At 37.0% G+C, this 26963-nt stretch overlaps 1 protein-coding gene and 1 long non-coding RNA gene across 19 annotated transcripts in view; one reads left to right on the top strand and one right to left on the bottom strand.

Annotated features, from left to right (window-relative positions):
• INPP4B (inositol polyphosphate-4-phosphatase type II B) overlaps positions 1 to 26963 on the bottom strand; it is a 902865-nt gene that overhangs the window by 130472 nt on the left and 745430 nt on the right. For all 18 annotated transcript variants that reach the window (XM_058287497.2, XM_058287349.1, XM_058287627.2 and 15 more), the window contains 2 exons: positions 19250 to 19427; positions 7695 to 7898 (listed from right to left, as the gene is read on the bottom strand). In XM_058287497.2, the coding sequence (XP_058143480.1) occupies positions 7695 to 7898; positions 19250 to 19427 (382 nt within the window). The remainder of the gene's footprint in view (positions 1 to 7694; positions 7899 to 19249; positions 19428 to 26963) is intronic.
• LOC139438860 (uncharacterized) lies at positions 22044 to 23722 on the top strand. The gene is made up of 3 exons (XR_011648573.1): positions 22044 to 22203; positions 23127 to 23314; positions 23478 to 23722. It is a non-coding gene; the product is annotated as an uncharacterized lncRNA (long non-coding RNA).

Below are 26963 nucleotides of genomic sequence, written 5' to 3'. Positions count from 1 at the left end.
TGGAAGAAAAATGTGGCATATACTTAATGAATTGTAAAATATAGTTAATATGGTTCTAAAATTGCATTCAAATATGATTTATATGGGAAATATGGAAATATCTTAAATACTGTGGGAACTATTCTGTGGATATATGGTTAACCTATTGTGGACTTAGTTTTGCTCAGCATGAAGTTTTATATGGTACATTTTACTAATTTCAAATTTAATCTGTATTTCTAAGGCAAAAAAAATTAAAGTAATTTTTTTCACTCTATGAAATGGTAGGGTGCCCTCAGGGAAAATTAAGCTTTTTTCTTTCCATAGTGTGATGCAGGAATAATGTTGAATAAAATTTTCTAAACAGGTACAAAAGAAAAACAACAAGAGTTAAGATACTGGAAAATAAGATATGAGGGGATATAACTGGATATTTTTTACCAGAAAAGAAAAACTCTTCAAAAGTATTCATGTTAAGACAGTGTAGGGAAAAGCACTGGAAACTGTAGAATTATATTAAATTTTGAAATTCTGTGCTTTGGTATAGGAAGGCAAAGAATAACCATTTGAGGACAAATTTCAAAGTCACTAATTTATTCTGCAGATACATATTGACTACCTCCTATGTGCATTTGCTCTACTAAACTGTGGGAATTCAACAGTGAACATGACATTGTCTTTGTCCTTTAGGAGTTTATAGAGTTCATGAACACATGCCAGAAACAGACATACAAATAATTAATTTTAACTCAATGTCCACTGAGTTGTATGTTCATGGAATGCTAGAATAATGCTTTATTATTCAAAATGATTTGGACTTGAGTGTATTTGTCAAAACTGTACAGTTATCTACAGAACAAACCAAAGGATTAAGAGAAAGAAATAGTTAATATAATCTGGAGGGTAATGGACTCAAAAGAGGAGGTTACATGTTCATTTTACCTTGTAGCAGGGCAACCTGCTTCTGTAAAAGCCAGATAGTAATTATTTTAGGCTTTGCAGGCCATATGGTTTCTGTTTCAATGATTGAAGTCTTCCTTTATAGCGCAAAAGCAATCACAGGTAATACATAAATGAATGAGCATGCTTGGGCTCCAAAAACTCTTTATTTATGAACAAAGGAATTTGAAGCTCACACAATTTTTGTCATGAAATAATATTTTTCTTTTGATTTTTTAACTTTGAAAATTTGAAAATCCCTCTTAGCCTGTAGGCTGTACAAGACAGGGGTAAGTCTAAATTTGACCTGAGGCTATATTTGGCTGTTCTTTGTCTTCCAATATGAGCAAGTATTTGCCAAGTGGACAAGGAATTGAGGTTAACTCATGCTGCACACCACTACTTGGGAAAATAGAAACAAATCATTTGGGGGGAAAACCACAAGAAGTAATGCCAGTGTGAAAAAAAGGCAGTGGCAGAGTAGAAAGAGAGAAGGAAATCAATGATCGATAACAAGCATCTGTTGGGTTGATGACTGATAGGATGAACCAACAGGATGAGATAAAGAAAGAAATGAGTCTTGGGCCACTGGACAATATGTTTTATCTGAAGGTAGAAATAAATTGTAAATTTATAAAGATAACAAGAGCAAACAACTTTGGAACATTCTTTCAACTTAAATTTCTAAGAGTGTATCAGACTTTCCTGGGGTTTGTTTTCTTTTTAAGATAGAATTTTGCTTTGAAGTAGCAAAGTGATAAACTAGATAATCTCTGAAGGCTCTGTCTAACTCGGCCACTATTCAAAAGGTTATACAGACACAAGCACACATACTCCTCTATATATAACTTAAACAAATGGAAATAAATGGCCATATTTTAGTGGACAAATTACTTATTTAGGTAACCAAGTTGTAAGATGTTGCATTAGAGAAGTTAAATCATATGCTACTATTCAGTAGCCTATTAGAATTATTTATCTCTAAAGAATGAGAATGATTTATTTCCCTCTTAGGAAGATCAGGTCAATGGTTACATATAGCATAATTCTATTCAGTCAGAAAACTGAACAAAATCTCTTTTGAATATCAATTTTCATAGGTACCTCTGCATTATGCATACATGAACACCCCCCACTCCCCAATTGTAAGATCTAAGATAGAGATGACATCTGGCAAAGAGAAATTGAAAATTCAGATCACTACAGTTTGCCTATGTATGTACCTGGTTAAATATGCTTTGTCCTCAATGGTTAACAATATTTTGCAACTGTTTATGCCCACTGCAACCAATTATGACACTATAAATAGCAAATTTCTCTATGCTGTAGACATGATTAGATAAAGGTGTACTACAACATGAACTGTATGAGACTGGTAAAAAAAAAAAGATATGAGAAAGTGTTTCATATAACTTTTATTACAAAATACAGTCTTTGTTATTGAGTTAGAGATAAACTACCAATTTTTCTAGGTTATATATGGATCATTAATGGGATGCATGATAGAAAATGTTACTGTGGAAGTGCTATTTATATATAATTAATGAAAAACAGATACAGATTAATGTTGCTCATCCACTGTATTTATTGGGCATAAATAAATTTTACTGTAATAAATAATAGCAAATGTTTGCCTACCTTAAGAATGGAAACTAAAATTGAAAGTTTGATTTATGTTAGCAAAATGAAGAAAGGAATCAATTGGATAATTCAGACATTGAAATGTTGCCTGAAATAGAATTTCAGTTCAATTTTAAAATGGGTTTGGAATATGGTTAAATAATCAGAATAGTTTTCCTGTTCTGTACTTTGCTAGAATGTATCAAAATATAAAAGATCAAAGATTTCTTTCTCTTTTTTTAAAGTAACTTTTTGACTAGGGATAGGCAGATTTAGCCCTGAATCCATCAGTATAGTAATGTTGGAATTAAGTCACAGTGTTCTAGAAAATAATTTAATTACTGGAAGCCACAAAAACTGGGTCAACTTAATAGTTTGGTTGGACGATATGCTTTCATATTTTGAACAAACTAATCTTGGAATCCCAGCTGCTGGAAGCATCTGCTGTAGAGACGTAGAGGAAAAAAAGTAATATGTCATCTTTACCAGCTAAAATCTAAGAATATTATAGTAGCCTATTTCTTGGCACAGATTGTCATAAAATCTCAAATAATTCCTTTGGGGTTTAATTTGGGGTTTACTAACTTTTAAGGAAAATAAACTTAAAGAGTACGCAATCATTTAGTAAGTAAAATACAGCAAATAAGAGGCATTTTTTATAAGTAATCATTTTAGTTTTGACTTCTGCCATATTAAGCATATAATTAATATCCAGATTCATATGTCATCAATTTTGCCAACAAAACAGGTTGAAAGAGAACAGCTTCACATGGATTTAGAATTAACAGGGATTCTCTTTTCTGATCTTAGAAAGAAAAGTTGTTACATGCATCACCAGAGTATGACTTTGGGAATAATTTATTATATGTATTCATTTTCCAAATATTTATTATTATAAGTAGTCAAATGAAATTGCTGAAGTTAGGTAATTGTTAAAACTATAGACACTACCATAAATTATGTAAAATGGGGTTTTTAAAAATGGAACTACTCTAATCTTATGTAATAACCTCAGCCAACCTAAGTGGTCAGAGAATATTTTCATATGCTAACTCAGAAACCCAATTAAATTAATTTAAAACATTTAATTAGTTCATGAAGTTGGCTAGACTTGTAATCAGTGCTGAAACTTTTCTAACAAATAATTAACTAATAAAATCAGTACAAAAACTTGTGTTTCCAATTCATTTAATAGCATAGTCTCCAAGGCTTTTTCAATTAATTACATTTTCCTTGGGTTTCTTCAATTTTTCAAGGTTAAATAAAGCTTTGAAGTTAGTGGTAACATGTTATGATTCTTGTGAAATTTTTAAAAATTCAATTTAACTTCCTGTTTCCTTATAAGGGATTTCCATCCCTTGACCAAGGGATATTTGCAATAGAAAATGATTGCTAAAGAAAATCAACATGAGTGCTTCATATAACCAAACGTGATCATTGTTTACAAATAGATTAAAATTATATTACGATGAGAGAGTTGGAGGTTACTTTTTTGAGTAGGAAAGATTTTCCTTGGAGTTTTGATAATTTAGACCAAGCATTTATTATTCCTAGAAACCATGGATTCCAAAGGAGACTGTCAGAAATAATCTAAAAGGAAATGTTGAGAGAGATGCTGACTTCTCTATCAGTCTACTCTTTTTGTTTTTGAAGGAAGCCCCCCACCCTCCTCTAAATTAATAAATAAATAAAACACTGGGAAACTGAGAAGACACCCCTATAGTGACTGGGGAAAAAATCAGATTTTTTTTTACTGGTGTAAAGACTGCCAAAGTATTCCCAAGAGAATAAGCAAGGGTGAGCCAACAATCATGCAGACTGATGCTGCAACCTGGACTGCACTTCACAAGGATGGAATTCTTCCTAATGTCTTCTAAGTTGCCAATAAACTCCTCTATCTAATATTCTGCTCACCTATTTGAAGCCTCGCCACATTTCTCAGCCCCACCGCACTTCTTGGCCCCTTTTTCAACCATCTCCTCTTGGTACAAGGCCCTACTCTCTGGATATTGAAGCCATCTCCTGGGAATTAACCCAACTCAATGTCTAGCTCTACCCACATTCTCAGAAGTAAAGTGCCCCTTTACATTCTTCCCTGCATGAAGCCGAAGAGAGCACTTCACCTAGGCCTCTTCTTCCACACGCGTGCTAGACTTGAATTCCTTCCTTCTCTTGAGAGGATCCTGCACCATTATTTATCACCTCTCTTGGGTGTTCCCCTGTGGTAGATCAACATGCTCAATTTTCACCACTTTCCAAATGAAACACAACAAACAACAGCAAATACTACTACTAGTAGTTTCACACATTAAACACTCTCTCTCTATCAGCTAGTGTGTTCCTGCCTAAATGGCCCCTCCTTTTTCTGGAATGGTTGACTTGGACTACTGCCATTGAAATCTCAAAAATTCCTTCTAGAAGTCCCCATGGCTATCAGGCTTCTGCTGTAGCCTGTGCACATTCTAACCCTGCCCTGTAATTGCTGTTGGCCTTTCTAGAGTCCTGAGACGCCTAGAGTACAGAGTCACTGGTGGTACTCACCTCTTCATGCCCAGCACCTCACACTGTGTACCAGGTAGAATGGGTGATTGGTAGTGCCAAGCAAACTGAATGCTTTACTCTATACACTTTCAGCTAAGAATCCATTTCCCACTCTCGACTTTCTTGTTCTGTTACAAAAAGTTTTACAAATATCTTTAAGAATTTGAGTTGAAGTAATATTAGCAGAGGCTGTCTTCTACCCTCTCTCTCCAACTTTTAACTTAACATTTTATAAGTACTTGCTAACATGTGTTTATCCACCTCTAGACTCTCAACTCCAAGAAGCAAGGATCTAATCTCAGTTAACTTTGCATCTGGAGCACCTACAATAGAAAATGACTCAGTAATTATTGAAAGAAAAGAAACAGACACGGTGGGAGGGTAGGGGACAATTTTGAGGAGGAGAAGGAGGGTGAGGTGAGGGGAAGGGTTTATATGACACAGTGAGGTGAAAATGAAGAAAACAAGATACCTAATTTCAAAATTTTCACTTGATTTAATATAAAAATTGGTAATGATCTGTCAAAAGGGGAACACTGTATGTTTAATTAAATGAGATATCATTTCTTTCCTATATCTACTCCAAACAGTTTAAAATCCACAATCTGCATTGTATGAGCTATTAGGCTTCCTTGCTAATGTAAAGGGATATTATTGATTCATATAATATAATTACATAAATTACTTTTATTAAAAATATATGTATAACACTAATAAGAAAGTAAAAACATGCTAGGGCTATGCAGTAATGGAGCATCATCACGTGGGTGATAAATGAAGCATTTATCTCATGACCACTCTAAGAACCAAGCAGATCAGGTGCTGTTATTTTCATTTTACAGTTGAGAAAACTGAACTTCAGAGAGGTTAAGAGGTATGCATGCCTCAGAGCTGTGAATAAATTGAGACAGAAGTTGAAGGTAAAAGGGAGAAATATTAGATTTGTTCTTTTGAAAATGCTTCAGTGGGAGGAATGCCATCTTAATCAGCAACAACAAACACTTATTCAGCATTTACCTCTTGGAGCTCAGCTCTGTCTTTCCTGAGAAAGAAATTTTACCAAGCGAAAGAGCAGGTTCACTTCACAGTCCATGAGACAGCAATTTTTAAAAAAAAAGAGGATTGGGAATTTCAAATAATTTACTCTCTGAACATTTTAAATTATAGGTGGCAAGAAACATAATTAATAGCTAAATTTTTAACATCTAATATTATAGCACACTATTTTGCGTTACACGTAAATGGTTTCCTTTGCGTGTGTGTGATGTGCATATACTTTGGAGGTCTCTAGGATAATTAATATGCACTGAGTCAATTTTAACACATTGCTCCCCACCCCCCTGCACCTTTCAGCTCCTCCCTTCCTGCTCTGCCCAACTAGAGTTCCAATAACAGAGTTCCAATGACAGAATGATGCTATTATGAATTCGAAAAATAGTTGATTGGATTGTGTTTGTAAACTGGTCTGTTTCTCTGGGCATATTAGATTATATTAGATTCAGAGGTTTCACTTTTACTTGACTAAGTTAAGATTGGGGCTCTGATTTGGCCACATCAGTAGGATGCTGAGTCCCTGCTCCCTTGGTGGGCAGAGACTCAGAAAAAGGACACAGCTGAGAGAGAAATGAGTTTTGGATGCTGGAGCCCTGGGGAGAGCCGAGCCATTCGCTGATAGTTTGCAGCTGCAAAGACCAGAACTCTGAGCAGCTGAGCTCGGGAATGAGATGAGCCCTTCAGCCTATAGCTGAGATGGGAAGAGCCTGAGCCCACAGAGCCTTAAGAGGAAAAAGAAGGCTGAACCCTCACAGACATCGCCCGCCATCTTACTTCAACATGTGGCAAATAACTTTGGGTGAGAAAGTACCTTTTATGGTACCTTAAAGTTGGACTCTTTAGGGCCTTGTGACTGTAAGTTTCTACCCCAAATAATTACCCTTTATGAAAGTCAACAAATTTCTGGTCTTTGCATCAACATCCCTTTGGCTGACTAATATATCATGTTTGCTTCTTTTTTTGTTCATTGCCTTTACCAGTTATTTTTCCAGAGGCCTTCATGTGGCCATCCTGCCAACTTCAGAGTACCTGTAACAACGTCTTCTACTTAATCATAGAATCATGAGCAAGTGGGCTTGAAGAGATCCTTATATCTCTTATTATGTAAATGGTAATTTTTAAAAAGTATGCTAAGAATTAAAACACTGGAATGGAATATACAGTATTGAAAATTTTTGTTGCACACAAGTAGTGGTATTATAGATGGTTTTCCATTCTTTTTCCTGCAAAATAACAATTTTAACGGTTTATATTCCCCTGGCAATAAATAAGGAAAAGTATTACAGAGTCTTACAATTATGGTACCTCTGCTTTGATAACATATTCTTGGTTTCACATAAGATTTTTAATAGCAAATAAATCTTCATATCAAATAAATGTGATCAGGAATACAACTTCCAATTATAACATGCCCCTAAGGAAAAATGCAATCTATTAATCCACAATCTGCCTTATGATGGTTTCCCAAATTATGTTTTGATAAAAAGCAGAAATTTCTTAGCATTATTGCTCTGTTTCTTGGGGCAAACTTTGGGAAGGCAAGTGATTTGCAAGCGACTTACCCACTCTTCCTCATCGTAATCTGAATGGTGTGGAATGGAGTCCTGCCTTCTCATTGGCGGGGGTGGGTTCTGGGGACAGCTCTCCTCTGTGCTGCTCTTTGGAGAGGGTGGTTTTGTAAGGACACCACTTGGCCTGGCAGTATAGAGTGCTAAAAGAGCACTCCTGACTAACTGATCCTTGAAGGCATGTACAAAAAGCTCTGTCTGGAAAGAAAGTGACAAGGATTAGAAGAGCCATGGTAGGCACCAAAGCATAGAGGTATGAAAAGGTCAATCACAGATTCAGTCTTAATTCAGTGTGTATACTATGTATAGTAGAAGAGGTACAGACAGTAGAGAGAAAATGTTTCATACCAATCAATGGAAAATAAGTTGGTTTTGGGGATGCTGCCAAGCCTTGAATCCTCCTGTTCTAACCATCACCTCTCCCCTCACCCCTCGCTTTTAGCCCCAAATCCTGTCTTTGGAGATGAATTTCACAAGGGATAATCATTTGAACAACATCTACCTGCTATGCCTTTCCAAGTAATCCCAAACACACCTTAAAAGAAAATGCTTCAGTAATGATTAAAGTGATGAATGCATAATGATGTGATTATACCAAATACCATTGCCTGTACACTTCGGATGGATTTATGCTTTATTAATATGTATCAAATAATTTATTTGTTTAAAAAAGAAAATGAGATCAGATTATTGTGTAGTTTTTAAATTTTAAACATATACAATGGTAAAAAAAAAACTAGGACATCCGTTAAAATATAGAGACAGTTTTGTTTTGTTTTTTAGCATCATAAACAAATCTCTAGGGAAGAGATGAAAGAGGCAGGTTTCTAGGTGAAAGCATTTGGCTTTTATTCCTTATTATCACTCCGTAAACTCTCCTCCACCAAATTGTGTCAGTAACGCTCAATGTTAACGAGGTTACTGTGAAACTTGGCATGGTAGCTTTTACAAGCTGGTGGTAAATATCTAGTAAGGACTATAGTAATGATGACTGTTCAACAAAAAAGAACTTTACAGCCATACTTTGCAATTTCCAGTGAAATGTTTAATAGCTTCCCTCTGTAATGTACTGGAGGGTGCAGTAATTGATTTTCTGTATTACAGTGTGCTTAACATACATGTGGCCTAACAATCTGTTCAGTCTAAGAGCACAAAGAGGTAACTTAAGCATTAACCCATATGGTTACATAGCCATACTTTACAATCTGTTAGGAAGAGGCCCTTTAACTCTTGGGGTTATTTTGATAATGTCTCCATTTAATGAGACACCCCAAGTTATAATGCTGACTTCACCACTGCTGTAACTCAAAGTAATTATTCCATGTACTCTCAATATGCAGACAATGCTGTCATGCCCCACTCGTGGTTACTAAGTTGTCTCTAAATCTTTCTGTTGTGAGTGTCAGCAATAAAGAAAAACCAGTTAAATCATGGGCAACACAAGTGCCTAATCACACTGATGTCATATCTGCTTAGCTACTTCTCTGCAATAGATCATAAAATTCTTGAGCTGGAAGGAACCTTAACGTTCATCCACTTCATTAACCAGATAAGGAAACTCAGAAATGAGTGCACATGACTGACTGGCAGCACAAATGGCAGGGATCCCAAGTTCTCTAACATGTAATTCGGTGTCTTTTTTTACGCCACCCCCACCATCAACCTAGATGTCTCTATCCTTCATCCTCCTCTTCCCTAACTCCAACTCTTCTGAACATCTCCCAATTCCCTTGGTAATTGTGCTCACAATCACCAGTATAACTACCTTCACTGCTAAATTTAATTGCTTGTGTTAAAAAGTGTTATTGGTCGTAGTGAAGGTATTTTGAAGGTCAAAAAAAAAAAAAGCATGGAGGAAAGAATATACAAGAGTAAAAGGCTGGAAATATTTTGGTAATAATTTAGAGAAACAAAATTAAAAGGCAGCTTATATTGGAAAGGAACAATGTTAATTAAGGCTCACAATTAGGTGTTAAAATGAAAATGGATGATACAAAAAATATTGATGAAAAAGTTGGCTAAACAGTACTAAAACAAGTCAGAATAGTTATAGCAAAATGGTGAAACATGTTATTTACATAATTTTTATATAGCATGGATGTGTCCATCAATGTGAATTTAAATATTAAAAATGTATAATGGAAGTAAATTCATTTCCATACAGCTTAAATAAACTACTTCTCTGTTAATGATTCCAATAAACTCTTTTGATTTATTTTTAGAGGAAAACAGCTTGCCTTCTTTGAATTCTTGCTACTACAGCTCCAGTATCCACAATGCTCATATAATTACTATGTAGCTGAGTATATATTCATACCCAATGAAATTTTCTGCAGTACTTATAATTGCCATCATTTTTCCCCATAGCGTGCACACACAGAGATTCCACTTCATTTATTCAAACCTCATTTGAGTTGATTTATCACCCAAGGCAGGAGAGAAAGTAGTTGATTTTTGCAGTTTTGCAACCTAGGATTTTCCTTGGATAGCTGAACACAAACCACAAATTCTTAAACAAATGCAATGGTAGCTAATATTTTACTTTGTGTCTACACTGACAAATATATCTGAATTTCTTGGAAACTCTCTGGATACCAGAATCCTGTGCATAGAATGGCATTTTGACAGAAAATAGCCAAATATTCTACAGTGATGTTAATGTGATCTGAAACAAGTCTGAATTTTTTTGACCAGCACTACCTATTAAGTGTAGACCAATGTAGACCCTGGATGTTTTACTGTGGAAATAAATCAGTTTGAGGAGACGAAAGTAGTCACTCAGCCCCCACACATCTGTATGCTGCTGTTCTTGCAACTTCATTGATACTAGGAAAGTTAAAAGTTATGGGAACGATGAGACATCTCCAATATCCCTACTGACTTTGTTCTTCTTCTACTCAGATCTAACTACACAAATGAAAGAAGAAAGACTGTCTAAATGCCATCATAGGAACAAGCAAAACCCATTTGTTTAACATATCAGTTTAGTAACAGTGAAAAAACATACATTCTGAATACATACCAGATCTAGTTCTTTCGTGTGATTTAACAAAAGAGGTATACTCTCTAAAAGATTAAGTGTTTTCTAGTCTTACCAAATTTTTCAATTCATGTTTTCATACTACTAGTCTTCAAAGCAACACACAGAAATATCTGCAAGTATAAAACTAATAAAAATTACTTCTGGGGGTAGGAGAAGAGAATTTCTTAAGTTACTAAAAACTAATGGTGAGGAGTAGTTAGGGTATGTACATTTAAAACCAATGTTTTTTCACCACAGATCTCAACAAATTCCCATTTTATTTGGAATCTCCTTATTCTCACTGAAATAAATCAAGGCAATGCCTAATCCTACCTAAAATACAAAAGCAGTCAATAGCATCAAGAAATAACCATTCTCTTATGGACATGTAAGTGGCAAGAAAGAATTCTGCTCTTTTTTTGGCATTATTAGAGAAGTTGTGGGTTTACAGAACAATCATACATAAAATACAGGATTCCCAGATATCACCTTATTATTAACACCTTGCAGGGCTGTGATAAAATTCTGTTTATTTTTAATTATGATATGCTTTAATTATTTCATAGGGCAATAGTGCTATACTTTATTAGCGCATTAATGTGTGTTCAACATGTCCTGAAGAAAAGAACATTGGACCATCAGTCAGGACATCTGACATCTGGGAAGATCATTTAAAGTATCCACTTAACCTTGGCCAAATCACACAGCCACTCTTTTACAGTTTGTACAAAATTATAATGTCTACTGGTTAAACTCTCATGGATGTACTTCGTAAATTGCAAAGCACGCTCTTCTATTTGTAGACTGCCCTTTTCAGTTTCTTTTCCTGACTTATCCCCTGCTCACCCTGAATTCCATAGGTAGACACCAAGGGACATTAAACCTTTTCCCCAAAGCTTTTTTTCTTTGGTGATGTAACCCATTCCTCAATAGCGTCAACTACCATCTTTGTGCAGAGATCTCTGAAGTCCCTATGTGTACCCACTTCCTCTCAATTGTTTCCACCTGAAAGTCCTTCAATTTCAGAAGCCTAACTTGAACTTAACATTCTTTATTAAGTGTGGTCTTCCCAGCATTTCTATCTGAGTGGCATAAAAACTGTTCAGCAACTCAGACTCTAAACCTCTAGATCATCCTCAGTAATATCTATCTTCTGGATTACTTGTAATTTCTACTAGTTTTACTTTTTCCAATAATTTCAATGATTGACCCTTATTTTACATTCCCACAGCTAGTTAATTAAGATTCTTTCTTTATATTTCACACTACTTTCCATAGTTTCCTTACCGATTAGTTTAATTTTCTTAGGCTAGAATTATTTTTTCATGATGACCAATAAGTTTTCAAATCCACTGTCTTAACTCAGTCTATCTATTTTTATGAGGATAATTTTCAGAAAGCTTGTATATAGCAAACTTGCACTATAGGAAATGTTAATAGATCTTAGTAAGAAAGAAATGATAACAGGGGAAAGTTAAATCTACAAAAAGTAACAAAGTGCAAAAAAGGGTGACCATAAAAATATAAAAATTCAAATGTTTAATTTCCCAAATCATATTGATGCTTGAAAACAAAACTAGTAGCAATGTATTTTCTTTTACAAAATATTAGTACAAAGCATAGACATATGTATCAATGGAATAGAATAAAGACTTTAGAAATAGATCAAAATGTATGTTTCTTTTTGTTTTAATTTAAAAAATGTATTTACTTAGAAGCATTCCAAATGTCAACAAAACAGCTGCAACTTTTTTTTTCTAGTAGTAATGCAGTCTGCCACGAAAGCTCTCAGATTGTGTTTATCTGAAAAGGTCTTTATTTGGCCTTTATTTTTGAGATCTGCTAGGTATAGTATTGTAAGTTAACTTTTTTTTTTTGGTCATGACATAGAAGATGTTATTCTATTGTTTTCTGACTTGTATAGTGTCTAACGAGAAATCTATTGTCATTCTCATCCTTGTTCCTCTGCAAATACTATGCTTTGCTCTGTTTTCTGGTTACATTCAAGATTTTTTCTTTACATCCATGTCTCAGGAATTTATGATAACCTGGTTTATTTTTTTGTTTTTTGTTTGTTTTTGGTTGTTTGGTTTTTATTTTGTTTTTGCCCTTTATTCTGCTTAGGGTACATTGGCCTTCTTGGATTTGTGGTTTCATAAGTTTCGTTAAATTTTGAATACAAATGGCCATTATTTCTTGAAATATTTTCCTCTTCCCCTCTCCTTTTTATCTGGGACTCCATTTACACATGTTAAATGGTTTGATATTGTGGTAGAAGTCACTACTGTTCTCTGCATATTTTGCAGTCTTTTTACGTCTGTGATTCCTCTGGGGAATTTCTAACGTTATGCTTGCAAGTTCACTGACTATTCTTCTGCAGTGACCAATCTGCTGCTAATTCTACCTAGCGTAATTTTCATTTCAAAAAGTATGTTTTATATTTCTCTAAGTTCTCTTTGAGTCTTTTAAAAAATCTTCCATTTTTCTCTGCCTTCTTGAAGACATGGAACATATTTATAATTACTTTTTTTTTTTAAAGATTTATTTTTATTTATTTTAATTCCCCTCCCCTCCCCCGGTTGTCTGTTTTCTGTCTTTTTGCTGCGTCTTGTTTCTTTGTCCGCTTCTGTTGTCGTCAGCCGCACGGGAAGTGTGGGCGGCGCCATTCCTCGGCAGGCTTCTCCCTCCTTCGCGCTGGGCGGCTCTCCTTATGGGTGCACTCCTTGCGCGTGGGGCTCCCCTACGCAGGGGACACCCCTGTGTGGCACGGCACTCCTTGCGCGCATCAGCACTGCGCATGGGCCAGCTCCACGCGGGTCAAGGAGGCCCCGGGGCTTGAACCGCAGACCTCCCATGTGGTAGACGGACGCCCTAACCACTGGGCCAAAGTCCGTTTCCCATATAATTACTATTTTAAGATCCTTATCTGCTAATTTCATCATCTCTTTCACTTCTGGTTTCTATTTCTTAATTTTTCTTCTGGTTCATATTTTCCCACTTCATTGCTTGCTTGGTATATGCTTATTGAATGCCAGACATTTTCTATTTTATATTCTTGGTTACTGAATGTTATTGCAATCCTCTAAATGTGTTTTTTAAAATTTTTTCCTCGTGTGCTGAGTTACTTGGAATCAAGGGGATCCTTCTAAACCTTAATTTTAAGCCTTGTTAATCAGAGATCACATTCCTGTGCTGTCTATTTTCCAAAGCCTATAAAGCATTGCTTTATAATTTTGTTGTTTTCTTTCTTGTTGAAGGTAGAAGGGGCCATGTTATTCATGAGAAGAGTCAGTTCTGATGCCACGCATTTTATGTACTGGTTTCATTCCTAACATTATCTTACTTTCATATCTGTATTTCCCCTATTCTCCAAATTTCTAATGAGCACAAGTTTAATGTTTGTCTAATATTACTTACTTCACTAATTAAATATTTACCATTTAAAGGTGAGTGTGAAAAGAAGAACCTAGGTTCTAAACTTTAAGTTTCATCTTCATCTATACCAGTTTTTCTCAGGTTCCCTTAGATTCCTAATACATACATTTACCATACACGAAAAAAAAAAAAAAAAACTCCTCAAAACTCTACTGATTAGGTTCTTCCCTTTAATTTGAGACTGAGATAAACCTAAGAGTGGTTGAATTGAATAAGCAATAAAAAATTTGTACATCTTCAACATCTTAGCACACTGGTTTCCTAGTATTGATCTTAAGGAAAATAGAACATTTCGTGAGAGAATCCTGAATTATGTTTTACAATGCAATGCTTCTTATTTTCCTTTGAATACAATAGCACGCTTTTGTATATTATTCTGGGGATCAAGAGAAACTGGGAATCAGAAGAAATGAGAATTTCTCAAAAAATTGTGGTCATAGCCTCTAGTATTCACAAAATAGCACCATTTCTAAACCTAACAATTGTAATATTGTACAACATCAGTAGTTAAAGCTAAGAGTAATATCTGTGTGTAGTTTTTGTCATGTAGCACCCAGTATGGTACCACACACAAGTAGGTGCTCAGTAATGCTTTTTGGTGAGCAAGATAATAGTGACTTTCCATACAAGGCCCATCAATCTCTATGGAATGGAGAAAGTGATGGACATTTGAAAGCTACTATCACACATATTTCTGAGCTATGAGACATATCTATACAGTGTCTATATATAGGCCCTTTGTTTTCAGTTTGATCTCTTTACACGATTATTTTTTCTCTGATATCTTTCATAGTATTGTATGCTTTTATTCTTGGGAAAAAGAAATGTATTTTTGTTTCACTCTATTAACACTTTATAGCATTTGTTAAATTTTTTATATATCCTTTGTCTTTGGGCCCTCCCACAACCTACCGATATGCTTTCATAGTTCCACATGTAAGCATGCATTATAGCATTTGTTGCTCATTTGACAACATAATATAGGGGTTAAGCTCATAGAATCTGCAGCTACTCACAAGGTATGTGGCTTTGAACATATTTCTTAGAATTTCTGGGACTCAGTTTCTTCAACTGTGTAAAATGAGTATGTCCATGGGATCTACCACATAAGATTATGGAGATTAAGTGTGAAAATAAAATTACCTACCTCCAGGAACTGCAAATATTAAAAGTCCTTAGAAAGTACCTCCCCTTTAGTAAGCCTCCAATAAGTGTGAGCTATTATTGATTATTGACATCATTATAATCATCACAATTATCATTATCAAGAATTGTGAACATCTTGGGAAGAACAGGCCAGTATCTTATTCCAGTTTGTGCCTCTAGCATCAGGATAGTGCAGGGAAAACAATGTGAACTCGATAAATGTTTTTAAATGTTAAAAATTGTTTGTTTTTCACTACTGGAATCTTGCTGAGGAGCTGAACTCTGTAGCTTGGTTCTTAGGAGCACTAAACATGATGTGAATTGCTGTTGGGCTCTACAAATAGTGGCTGCTCTGAAACTGCCTGAATATGCTGGGTTTCTCTGTTGTCCCTTACCTTTCCCCCAAACTCTGAGTATGTGTCGAACTGCCACTTGCTTCCATTACTCTCAAATCCAGATCAATGCCTTACCTGAGAGGAGAGATGCCAGCCCAGCACGAAATAGTCAAATATCTCCCTCTACCTTCCCCCAGCCTTTCTCTACCTCCTCTTTCTACTGCAGTGAACTCTGCCATGTTCACCTGCTCAAAGCCTAGAAAACTCAGGGTTTCTTTATAAGTTTGACTATAGACCATCTCTATTTTTTCTTAAATACACTATCAGATTGAGTTCCTAAGAAAACAACTCATTCACTTTCCAAACATACTGTAGCGGTTTGATATAGTTATGAATTCCAAAAACAGATATTGGATTATGTTTGTACTCTTCTCTGTACCTGGGCATGACTGAGTTATGATTAGGTTTTTGATTGAGCCACATCACTGGGTGTTGAGTCCCTGCCCCTTGGTGGGTGAGGACTCACAAATAAAAGACATGGTAAAGGACAGAGTTGAGAGCTTTTAATGTTGGAGTTTTGATGTTGGAATTTGATGCTGAAGCTGGAGCCCCAGGGAGAAAGACAGATCCAGTCGCCTGATAGTCTACAGCTGACTTTGTGGAGAGAGGCAAAGCCTAGAGAGCCTCAGAGTCTACAGCTGACCTTGTGGAGGAAACAGAGGAGCTGAGCCCAGAGGAACCCAGGAAGCCTGAACCCTTGCAGACATCAGCAATCATCTTGCTTCTTGCTCCAACATGTGAAAATAGACTTCGGTGAGGGAAGTAACTTTTGCCTTATGGCCTGGTATCTGTAAGCTCCTACCCCAAATAAATACTCTTTATAAAAAGCAACCAATTTCTGGTGTTTTGCATCAGCACCTCTTTGGCTGACTAATACACATACCAATTCAGTTTCACTGAAATAAACAAGGGAACTATCAATGACCATTCTCTAATCCACAGTGTATGTAAGATCCCTGAAACATAAAGACAAAATTTTTTAAGCTTAAATCTTTTTTTTTTTTTTTTAGATTTATTCTATTTATTTCTCTGCCCCTCCTTTCCCATTGTCTGCTCTCTGTGTCCACTCGCTGTGTGTTCTTCTGTGTCTGCTTGCACCCTTGGTGCCACCGGGAAACTGCATCTCTTTTTTGTTATGTCATCTTGCTGCATCAGCTCTCCATGTGTGCGGTGCCACTCCTGGGTGGGCTGTGCTTTTTTCACATGGGGCAGCTTTCCTTGCAGGGTGCACTCCTTGCGCATGGGGTGGTGGGGGGCGCACCTGCGTGGCATGGCACTCCTTGTGTACAGCAGCTGTGTGCGTGGGCCAGCTCATCACACGGGTCAGGAGACCCTGGGGATCGAACCCTGGACCCTCCCATATAGTAGGAGGACCTCTCTCAATTGAGCCATGTCGCTTCCCTAAGCTTAAATCTTTTTAATATTAAATTATATTACAATTTTAAGATGCCACTAAAATTATTTCTCTTGTATACAAACTTCATGGCTAATCCTCTATCTTAATCCATGAGCAACTAAGTCTTCACAGACTTTGCAAAACTCTTTAATCTTAAATAGTTCTTTAAAATTCCAGGCATAAGTTCTTTAAAAAAAATGCATGACTTGCAAATTCAACTTTGAAAAGATCCTCCTAGCTTCAAGGGCTAACAGATTTATTAGTAGACAAGGCTTATCTACTCAGTAGAAAAACATAGGGGAAAAGTTAAAGCAAAGCAGAATTAAAGGAGGAAAAAATACCATCCCCAGCACATCACTGCAGCAAGTTGTAAATGATTTATGAAATGACAAATCCCTGCCCAATGCACAGAAAGAATATAAATACTGCTCCATAATCACTGCAGTGATGTGCTATTTGCTAAAATTTTCTGCTTAGGTAAATCCAGGGAAAAAAAAAAAAAACTCACTTCACTTACATATCCAAAAAGGAAAATAGCCAAAAAAGATATATTATTTCACTCTGCCCAACAACCTATTTTATCCTTTATCCCTAGCCATAAAGACGCATTTATTGACTATTAAATATTTAAGTGTTGTTGGGGAGTTTGTCTACCCCCCCCAAAAAAAAAAACAGGAAATGTGAAAACACAGACAATATATAGGGGATACCAGGAAGAGCTTTCACTCCATTCAAACAGACCTGGGTTTGGATCCTGATTTTATTTGATTTCTGGTTTGAATGCCAGGTTTCAATCCAGGTGCATGCTTTTACATATTTATTTTTAACTTCTCTGAGCTTCAACATTTTCCTTTGTGAAATTAAGGCAATATATACTCCATGATTGTAAAGATTAAATGAAATAAGACCTGAAGCCGCTAACACAACATTTGACACAAAGTAGGTACTTGTAAAATTTGGCTTCAGTTTTCCCTCTCTTTTTGTGATGAAGGCACCTGTTCTGGCATGGAAGGAATGTTGCATTTGATCAGAAGACTTGGGTTTTGATTTTGCATTTTTAATATTTACTAGACAATTTACTTGACCTTTCCAAATAGAGATTAATTAATTTTAATGAGAATAGATTTTAGTTTCCTTCTGTGAAAAAAATACATGAAAAGTACACTTAAAATCAAAATTTTTAAAAGTACAAGGAGTTATCATTAGAAATTAGCATACCTGAGTCAAAACAATATACATATCTAATATTCAGGCTTCTAGTGAATCTATTCTTCAGTGAGGTAAAGAATACCTAATAACATTATTTTAGAATTACAGCAAGTGAATTTTCTTTGGTCAGTTTCTTCAAGGGAATATTGACTGGGAGCATCCCATAATAAATAGCAAGAATACAGAGGTGAAGGATGAGCACATTAGAGTCAGACTCCAGGATATCTGATTTTACATAAAAGATCAAGACATAATTTTTCTTTTTCTATCTTGGTTTTCTCTATATCATACAGCTGTCCTAATTAGTTATTTAAGTTGATGTTGAATATTTATAAAGTGCTCCCTCATGCAAATTACTCTTCCTCATGGCAGATACAACTGCAAGACCCCATGGAAAAACAAAGGTTTAGGTCCAACTATGTTTTAAACAATAATTTATACTCTTTGACCCTTGACCTAGTGTAAGATGTTGAAAGCAATCTGAAGCAGAGGAATGCAGAGGAATAACCCCATGCCAGTAATAAGAATCCTCATAAAAATTCTGATTTCTAAAGGAATGTCATTCTTATTCAAATGTAAACCTTCATATGTGTAGAAGTTAGGCAATCACTAGAGGAAAATAAAATAATATTCAAAATCAAACTGAATTCATTTAATAAGACTACAGACCAAAGAAAATGAAAGATGTCAAGGAAAAGAGAAAATCTACTTGAGCCACTAACATATTTCATTGCCTAACAGGAAAAAAAAAAATAATGCTCAGTAAGATTTAAAAAGAGAAAGAGGTAAATTCATTTTGATCCTGTGGCAATACTTTGAAGCTTACTTTTAAAACTAGTCTATTTTACATTTCCAGATGCTGTGAAAGGCAATGTATGCAGAAAGCAGCTCCAATGGGAATTCGACTATTTCATTTTCCCCACTGTAGCAATGATTTGGATCTTACTTTTTCTGAAAGCATCTTTAAAGAGTTCTTCAAGCTGTCTGGAGAATGCTGGCTTGCTGAATTAAGCAGTAGGTCTGCATGGGTTGCTATAAGAGGTTGTAGTTGATTGATGTTGCTGAGAACTTCTTTTGCTTTGGCTGTATTTTCAGGTGAATAGTAAATAAACTGGTATCCAGTACTGTAACAACAAAGGTAAAGACAAATTACACAAAATGCAAAAAGAATTTGCAGCTTTTAGTCCCAGAAGACAAATGATAAACAGAATTCCAAATACTATTACTTCCTATTGACCAGATAAGAACTGTCCTATGAGATTTTTTTAAATGATATTCTAAGGGTTCTTAAGAAATTTAACCCAAGATATTTTTAAGAAAAGTAATGAAACCTAGTCCTTGCTCAAATACGAGAGTCTTCATGACTATATCTATCAGGTGTTAGAGTCAAACAAATTATAATTAATATTACATACTAAGGAACTTTAGGCCACCATAGTACAGAACAAAAACCATGAAGTTAGTTTTATATTCAGGCCAATCTGAATATAAATCCTGACTTTTCCACTTATTAGTTGGGTTACTTTGGGAAGCTTCCAGCTTCCTCATCAGGAAAGTGGGAATAATTATCCAAACAATTCTACAGAGATCATTCATACAGAGTGCCTAAAATAGTGCTTGGTGCAGAGGATGCATTCCATAGATATTGTGTATGATTTTTTCATTTTTTCCCCCATGATACTTGGGAGAGGGGAGGGCTGTTAAATTTGAACAGCTAAGAAATTAGGTCAAATAAATTCATACCAAGTAGGCATATGGAGAATTTTATCGGATAGGAAAAGGACATGCATGGTTTTAAAACCTTTCATTGTTTGTCCCTTGTGGTTTCCCATCTAACTTGCAAAGAGATCTAAAATTGATTCCCAGAGAGTAACTGCAGGTAGGAATCCCTCTCTTGGAGCCCCACTGTTTTTATTTGTAAATGTAAAACTATTTGTTTAGGTCTAAGGGGCCCTACAGTTCAGCAGAGGAGGCTTAGGGGACCACAAGGCAGAGAGATATCAAGTAGCTCTACTTCTGAAAATTGTAATTGCCCTTAAGATTTATTTAAAGCCAGATATATTGTGGTATAATTTATATATAATAAAATTTTCTCTTTTTAGTGTTCTGTAAAAAGGTTTTTTCCTTCTCTTCCCTTTTTCATTTAGTATTGAGTTTTGACAGACACATAAGTCAAGTAGACACCACCACAATCAAGATACAGAATATTTCCACATCACCCCAAAATTCCCTAGTGCCCTTGTACTTAGCCCCACCCAAGCCCTTGGAAACCACTGGTTTGTTTTCTGTCCATTATGTTTACCATTTCCAGAATGTCACATAAATGGGATCTTATAGTGTGTAGACTTTGAATCTGGCCTTTTTCACTAAATGTAATGCATTGGAGATTCATTATGTTGCTGCATTTGTGAAGAGTCCATCCCTTTTCATTGCTGGGTGGTTTTCCACTGTGTGGATGGACCAGGTTTCTCCATTTGCCCACTGGGAGACATTTGGATTGTTTCTACTTTAGGGCAACTATGAATAAAGCTGCTATAAACACATAAAAAATAAAATAAAATAAAATTGATTATTAATTGATGGATTACTGACTTTTATAATCATCATTTGAAACTGATAAAACATGTTATGGCAGTAGGGATTCTATGGAGTGAAGTAAACTTTGAACAATTTCATTAGTAAAGACAAGGAAAGTATGCCAGGAGCTAAAAGAGTAAAACGAGAGAGAGGGGAGAGGGGTCATGGTGCCTTCCCAGAAAACTTACTTACATCATCCCTTACATCAACTGTAAAAGCATTTTCCACAATAGCTTGCAGCCTGTTTTGAGCAGTTACTGAATATTTTCCCAAAATTTACCAGGTAAATTATTTAAATTCTCATAACTCCATTTCTACTTTTGAAAAATTAAGAACAATTTTTTAAAAATGAACCTCTAGGAAACCGTCTCTCTCCTCTTCCTTCCACAGTAATGCTTTTCAGGGGAAAGTATCAGGATCTTCAGGGGGACAACGTTCCTTTGCAAAAGGATATTGAATATGCCTATTACTTTTGGCAAAATAATTAAAAGAACTGTCCCTGGGGGCTTGAGCTTCTCAGAAGGTACAACAAGAAGTCAATTGCGGTCACCCCTCGGGCTGAAGTGTGGTTTGCTGGCCTGGCAGGGGAGCGGCCGCGGTAGGCCTAAATCTGCTGCCCCCATAATAGGGTGGTTGGTCGGGCCCACCGCCACCCCTGAAGGAAGCTCGGCATGGGCGCAGAGTGCCCTCGGGTCTCCCCTTCTCGGCAGCCATGCTTCCGCGGCCGCCCCTCCTCCCAGATGGCGCCACCCGATGCCTTCTGGGGCGGCACCCTTCTTCTTCCTTCTCCCTGCGCAGGTGCAGGGCAGAAAATTCCAGTCTGCCCTTTTCCCCTCCCCCGACAGCAGCAACAGCCAGGTGGGGGCGGAAAAATCCAGCCCGCCCTTTTCCCCTCCCCCGACAGCAGCAACAGCCAGGTGTGGGCGGAAAAATCCAGCCCGCCCTTTTCCCTTCCCCCGACAGCAGCAACAGCCAGGCGTGGGCGGGAAACTCAAGTCTGCCCTCCACCCCAGCAACAGCAGCCACCAATCCCTAAACCCTGCCCCTTCCCCCAGCAACAGCAACAGCCAATCCCTAACCACCACCCCTCCCCCGTCCAGTACCGCCCACTGACCTTTCGCCGGGCGACCCCTTCGTCGCCGGCTTCGCCGGGCGACCCCGTCAGCCGAACCGCGCAATCCCTTGTGAGACCGATCCCTCGTCTGCTGCCGGACCGACCCCTCGTCCCAAGCGGGACCGACCCCTCGTCCAGAGCTGGACCGACCCCTCGTCCGCAGCCAGACCCCACCTCTACCGACCGAGCAAGCCGCCGCAGTCAATGAGGTATGCAGGTTTAGAAAGGCTAATAAACACATTACTGGTTTGTCACATGTTTATAAGGGCTTTGCTTCCAATTTCTTGCTTTTTAGGCTTTTAAATTTCAGAAGCAGGGGTTTAAAATCAAACATGTCTTAACTACTTATTATATAGTCTTAATGCAAATTAAAGCAATTGACAAAATAATTGCTAAGAGGAGAAAGAAATGGTCTCCATCAATTACTCATATGTCTTTCTCTTTCATTGCCTGATTTAGACTGAAAATCTCACGTGGCCAGGTACAAGGCCTTTAAAGAAATCATGTTCCAGCATACTTCCCTAGTCATTTGCACTCAGACTGGATACAAAGTTGAACCCACTAAAGACTTTAGTAAATCAAACAGCCCAGTGTTGTTTTTTTTCCAAAGAAAATTATTATCTTTCTAAGATATTGCTGCATTATAAGGATGGGAATGAGGTTTGATATTTGATATCCAGTAGCTCTGACCACAGATGATAGCTGGAAAATGTGTTTACTAAAAATTTCTTCAGTTACACATGTCTGAAAATTCTAATACACTAATTGAGCTGGTTTTCTATTAATTTAATTTTAAAAGTTTACTCTTTGTACTTAGTTCCCTGAAGGATATTAACCAGACCTTCTCAGTTTTGCTTTCAGGAATAAGATAATGTGTCAAAGCGCAACCAGACAGAATGGTGTCAGGAGTACCTTATGACCCAGTAAATCTGTAACTTTCCTCAGAGACAAAAAAAAAAAATGCTTGATATCCTTGAATAGTCTTGGATACCATGGAGAAAGAAGTCATGAAGACCTTGCTAAACTGTGGTTGATTAGCTGCTGAAACCAAGGACAGGTTTGTTGTGCTTGAGAAAACACAGGACTGAGAAAATGCACATACCTCCTTTTTCTTTGCCTTTAAAATCCCTAGGTTCCATTCTCACTTGGAACTAGTCTGGAGAAGATTTCCCCCAGTTCCTTGCTTGAGCCCTCACAATAAGTCACCTTTTCACTGAGAGATGTCTCTCCCTTGTGGCACCAGAATGGGCAGGCCCTTCTACTGGAAATAGCTGTGCGTGCATACAGTAACACAGAGAGTAGGACCTACTGCAGAATAAGGTGGGTTGATTTGTGTACTCCAGGGGGGAAAAATGTTTTTAATCTCTTCCTGTGGTTGTTAACCCACTGTAAATAGGACCTTTTGAAGTTATTATTTTTAGTTGTTGTGGCCAATTTTATAAGGTTGGGCTTTCATCCAATTGCTGGCATACTTTATTAGCAGAATGAAATTCAGACATAGAGAAAGCCATGGGAAAAGCCAGAAGCTGGAAGTCAGTCAAACTCAGAAGAAAAAGGAGACCATGTTGCCATGTGACAGAAAAACCAAGGACCGAGGCTCACCAGCAGCCAGTTCCAGAACATGTAGTCTTCAGATGGTAAGCACTGCCTTGCTGATGGTGCCTTGCTTTTAGGGCTTCTCCTAGCTTTAAAACCATGAGCCAATAAATTCCTGTTGTTTAAGCTAAACTGTTTTGTGGTATTTTTGATTGCAGTTGGGAAACTAAGACAAGATCCAATGCAGAAAGTGGCGCGTGGCGACTGCTCTGTGATTCCTCTTCATTCTTCAGCTCTTCTGTCATTTTAGTTTGCTTTCCGGCGTTATCTTTTTGGTACTGACAGGGCTCTTATGGCTTAGATCTTAGAAAAAGAGAGTACCAAGGGCACTGTGTGATCTTCCCTCTTTCTCTTCATATGACCGTCCTCTTTTTAAGCATGTCATATCTGGACTCTCACACACTCGCTCCCAGGCATTCTTTTTGACTCTTGTCACCACTGCCTTCCTTCTTTATTCATATCATTCTTTCTTGGCAGTTCCCTGTTATTCCATTCCTGAACCCTAATTAACTTACATTATTTTTTTCTGTATATTTCTTCTTCTTCACATTCCCTCCAAATTTCTTCTCTGATTCCAATGCACACATTTTCAAGATTTATTTCTCATATGTTCTTTCCCTATATCCTTGTTCACTGTGCTCAAATTTTAGTAGGCACAGGATTCACTTGGGGATGAGGACAGGCTCTGGGTGTTTGTAAAAAAAAAAAAAAACATATTCCTTGACAACCGCAAGCAATTCTGATTCAATAGGTCACAAAATATATAACAAACACACCAGGAGAACCAGATGCAGGTAGATAGTGGAGCATTTTTAGACTGTGCTTTAACTCTGTGAGATTCCTCTAAATCCTCTCTCTTTCTACACAATGACTATGATAAAAGTTCTTTTGAACTTATTCTAATTTTTAAGTACCTTTTACAAGACTACTTTTACTCCCTGCCTTATATTCAACTCAAAGTGTTTTGGTTCCATTCTCATAACCAATGTTGTCTCTCCCCACTCTTTTCTAAAATAAAGAAGCTGTTTTATTTTACAAATTAATGCACTTATTTTGTACAAAACAGCACATTTCTTCTTCTCCTTGGCCCTTGCTCCAGGGGCCACCACTCCAGAACCTCACATTTATTTACACATACTTTTCAGCAACAGCCATAAAAAGAAGACTGAAGGAAAATGCAATTATGAAAGTGATTCCACATAACCAAAATGTGAAACAGGTGGAGGTTTGCAGGTCTCTTTATAACTGAGGGTTAATAATTTACAAATAATTGTGATTACTGAATCATATAGATGTCTTTTTCTTCCACTATATTATAAAATAGCCAAAGATTAATATCAGAAATCATAGGAACTGGGTAGAGTGACCTCATCCACTGTAAATGGTCATTTCCAACAAAAAACCTGCTACTGTGATAATTATTCCAGGTAGATCTTACCTTGGATAAGGACATTTCTATTGAAATGGTAACCACTCCACATTCCTCTGTTTGAAATCAATAAGGAAAACCTTTTAACTGACCCTCTTTCTGTACCCCCCACATTCCCATCCATATGCCTTGATATCCAATAATGATTGTCTTGATTCTAATAACTTTGTGACTCAGCCTGGTTTTGTATCCAGGCCCAAACTGTTCAGCTCCTTAAGGTTTATTAATGAAGGAAACTTAGCCAGTCCCAGGACAATTATTCATTAGCTAAGTCTGGATATTATAAAACTATCAGGATTGCTACAGTTCATGGAGGCAATTTTTGGGCCCTGAGGCTATGGGCCTCCTCTGCTATGTGCAAGGAAATAAATTATTTCTCTCTTTGTCTCAGAAATTGGTCTTTACAGTGCACCAGGTGGAAAGAACCTGCTTTTGCTCAGTATCAATTGGTGACCACAAAGGCACCAAGGACAAAGGGGTCCCTGAAGAATGTGGAGCCCAACTTCCTGAGGTTTGGGCCCCAGCGAGAGAGGTAAGCAGGCTAATCACGCTTTTTGGACTGCTAGACCCTCTTGGTCCAAACGCTCGGCAATAGGGCGTTTCCAGCCTTACTGGTTGGTATTCAGGTCCTATGGCGCTTTAAAGCTTCAAAGAGAGAAACGGTTTTAGCACCAAGTCTGGACATCTGACTGTGTGTGGGTCATCAAGGTAGAAGGGGATCGGGAACTTAGTTTGTTGATTGGAGTCTCCGTGGACCTAGGTTTTTTGAGGTCCTGAGTCCTGCTTCCAGAATGATTCTCCTTGCTCTGACCTCTCCACCATTTCCTGGTTTTCTGGGTACCATTCTGTTTGGGGTTCAAGTCCCCACAGTGGGTCTATCTGTTGAGTATATTCCTGAAAAATAAGTGATCCAGCAATTAACTGATATTTAATGAAATATAGTAAGCCTTAAGTGTTCATTAATCGTGTGCTACTAAGTAAGAGTTAAGTGTCTGTTTAAATGGCTAGATACGTGTTTTACCGCAATTATATTGCTCAAGTGTTCCTGCTTGGTTACTGGTTACTGAAATCTATTAAAATGAGAAATTCTAATGCTAATAACTTTCCTAAATGTAGCCCTTTAGGCTGTATTTTGAAAAACTGGAAAAAAATCTTAGTCTCAAGCCTATGAAAAAGCAGGAAATAGATTTTTCCTGTAACAAAGCTTGACCTCAATATAACTTAGAATCAGGAGGAATATGTCTGGAGTGTGATTCTATAGAGAAGAACTCTGTATCTTAATTTGGCCGGGATATTTCTCTAAAATCAGTAGCTGAGCTGTCAAAATTTCTACTCCTGGGAAATGCCTCAAGGAATAAACAAAGACTTTGTATACATGGTTACCCCATTTCCCATATCATAGCTATAGACCTAGACACCCCCAGGAAAAACTCTGAGGAAAGCTAGGCAGTAAAATAAGCGAATCGCCCCATCCCAGAGGAGGTCTCAAAAGCTATGAAAACTAGAGGCGTGGAGTGATGGGAAACCCAGAGATAAGCCATAAACAAAGAAGTAGAATTTTGAGTCAAATAGATGAGTTTTATATTTCTGTTTTGTGTGTCTAACTTTCTAGTTGTGTCTGTCTGTTTGTCAGTGTCTATTTTCATAGTTCTGGATGGTAATATCAAATTAACAAAAGGAAAATTCATAAGAGAACTCCATTCAAATTCCTAAAAACTAAAGAAACGTGTGTGTGAGTGTGGGTATGTATGTATGTAAATGAGGATCCCTGGAGTCCAAAATTAGACAAACCAAGCAGTCTGTTGCTCTTTGAATCTTATAAGCTAAATACTCAGACCTTGGTCAATTAATTTTTCAGGATGAAAAGGTCATATAGAAATCTGACTGGAGAAACTATTAGAAGGAAAAAAAAAAGAAAAGAAAAATGCTTTCCTGAATTCCTCC

Source organism: Dasypus novemcinctus, chromosome 1, assembly GCF_030445035.2.
Source record: "Dasypus novemcinctus isolate mDasNov1 chromosome 1, mDasNov1.1.hap2, whole genome shotgun sequence".
Classification (NCBI taxonomy): Eukaryota; Metazoa; Chordata; class Mammalia; order Cingulata; family Dasypodidae; genus Dasypus; species Dasypus novemcinctus.
The sequence above is the reverse complement of the archived record's forward strand: the minus strand, read 5'-3'. Positions and strand labels throughout refer to the sequence as shown.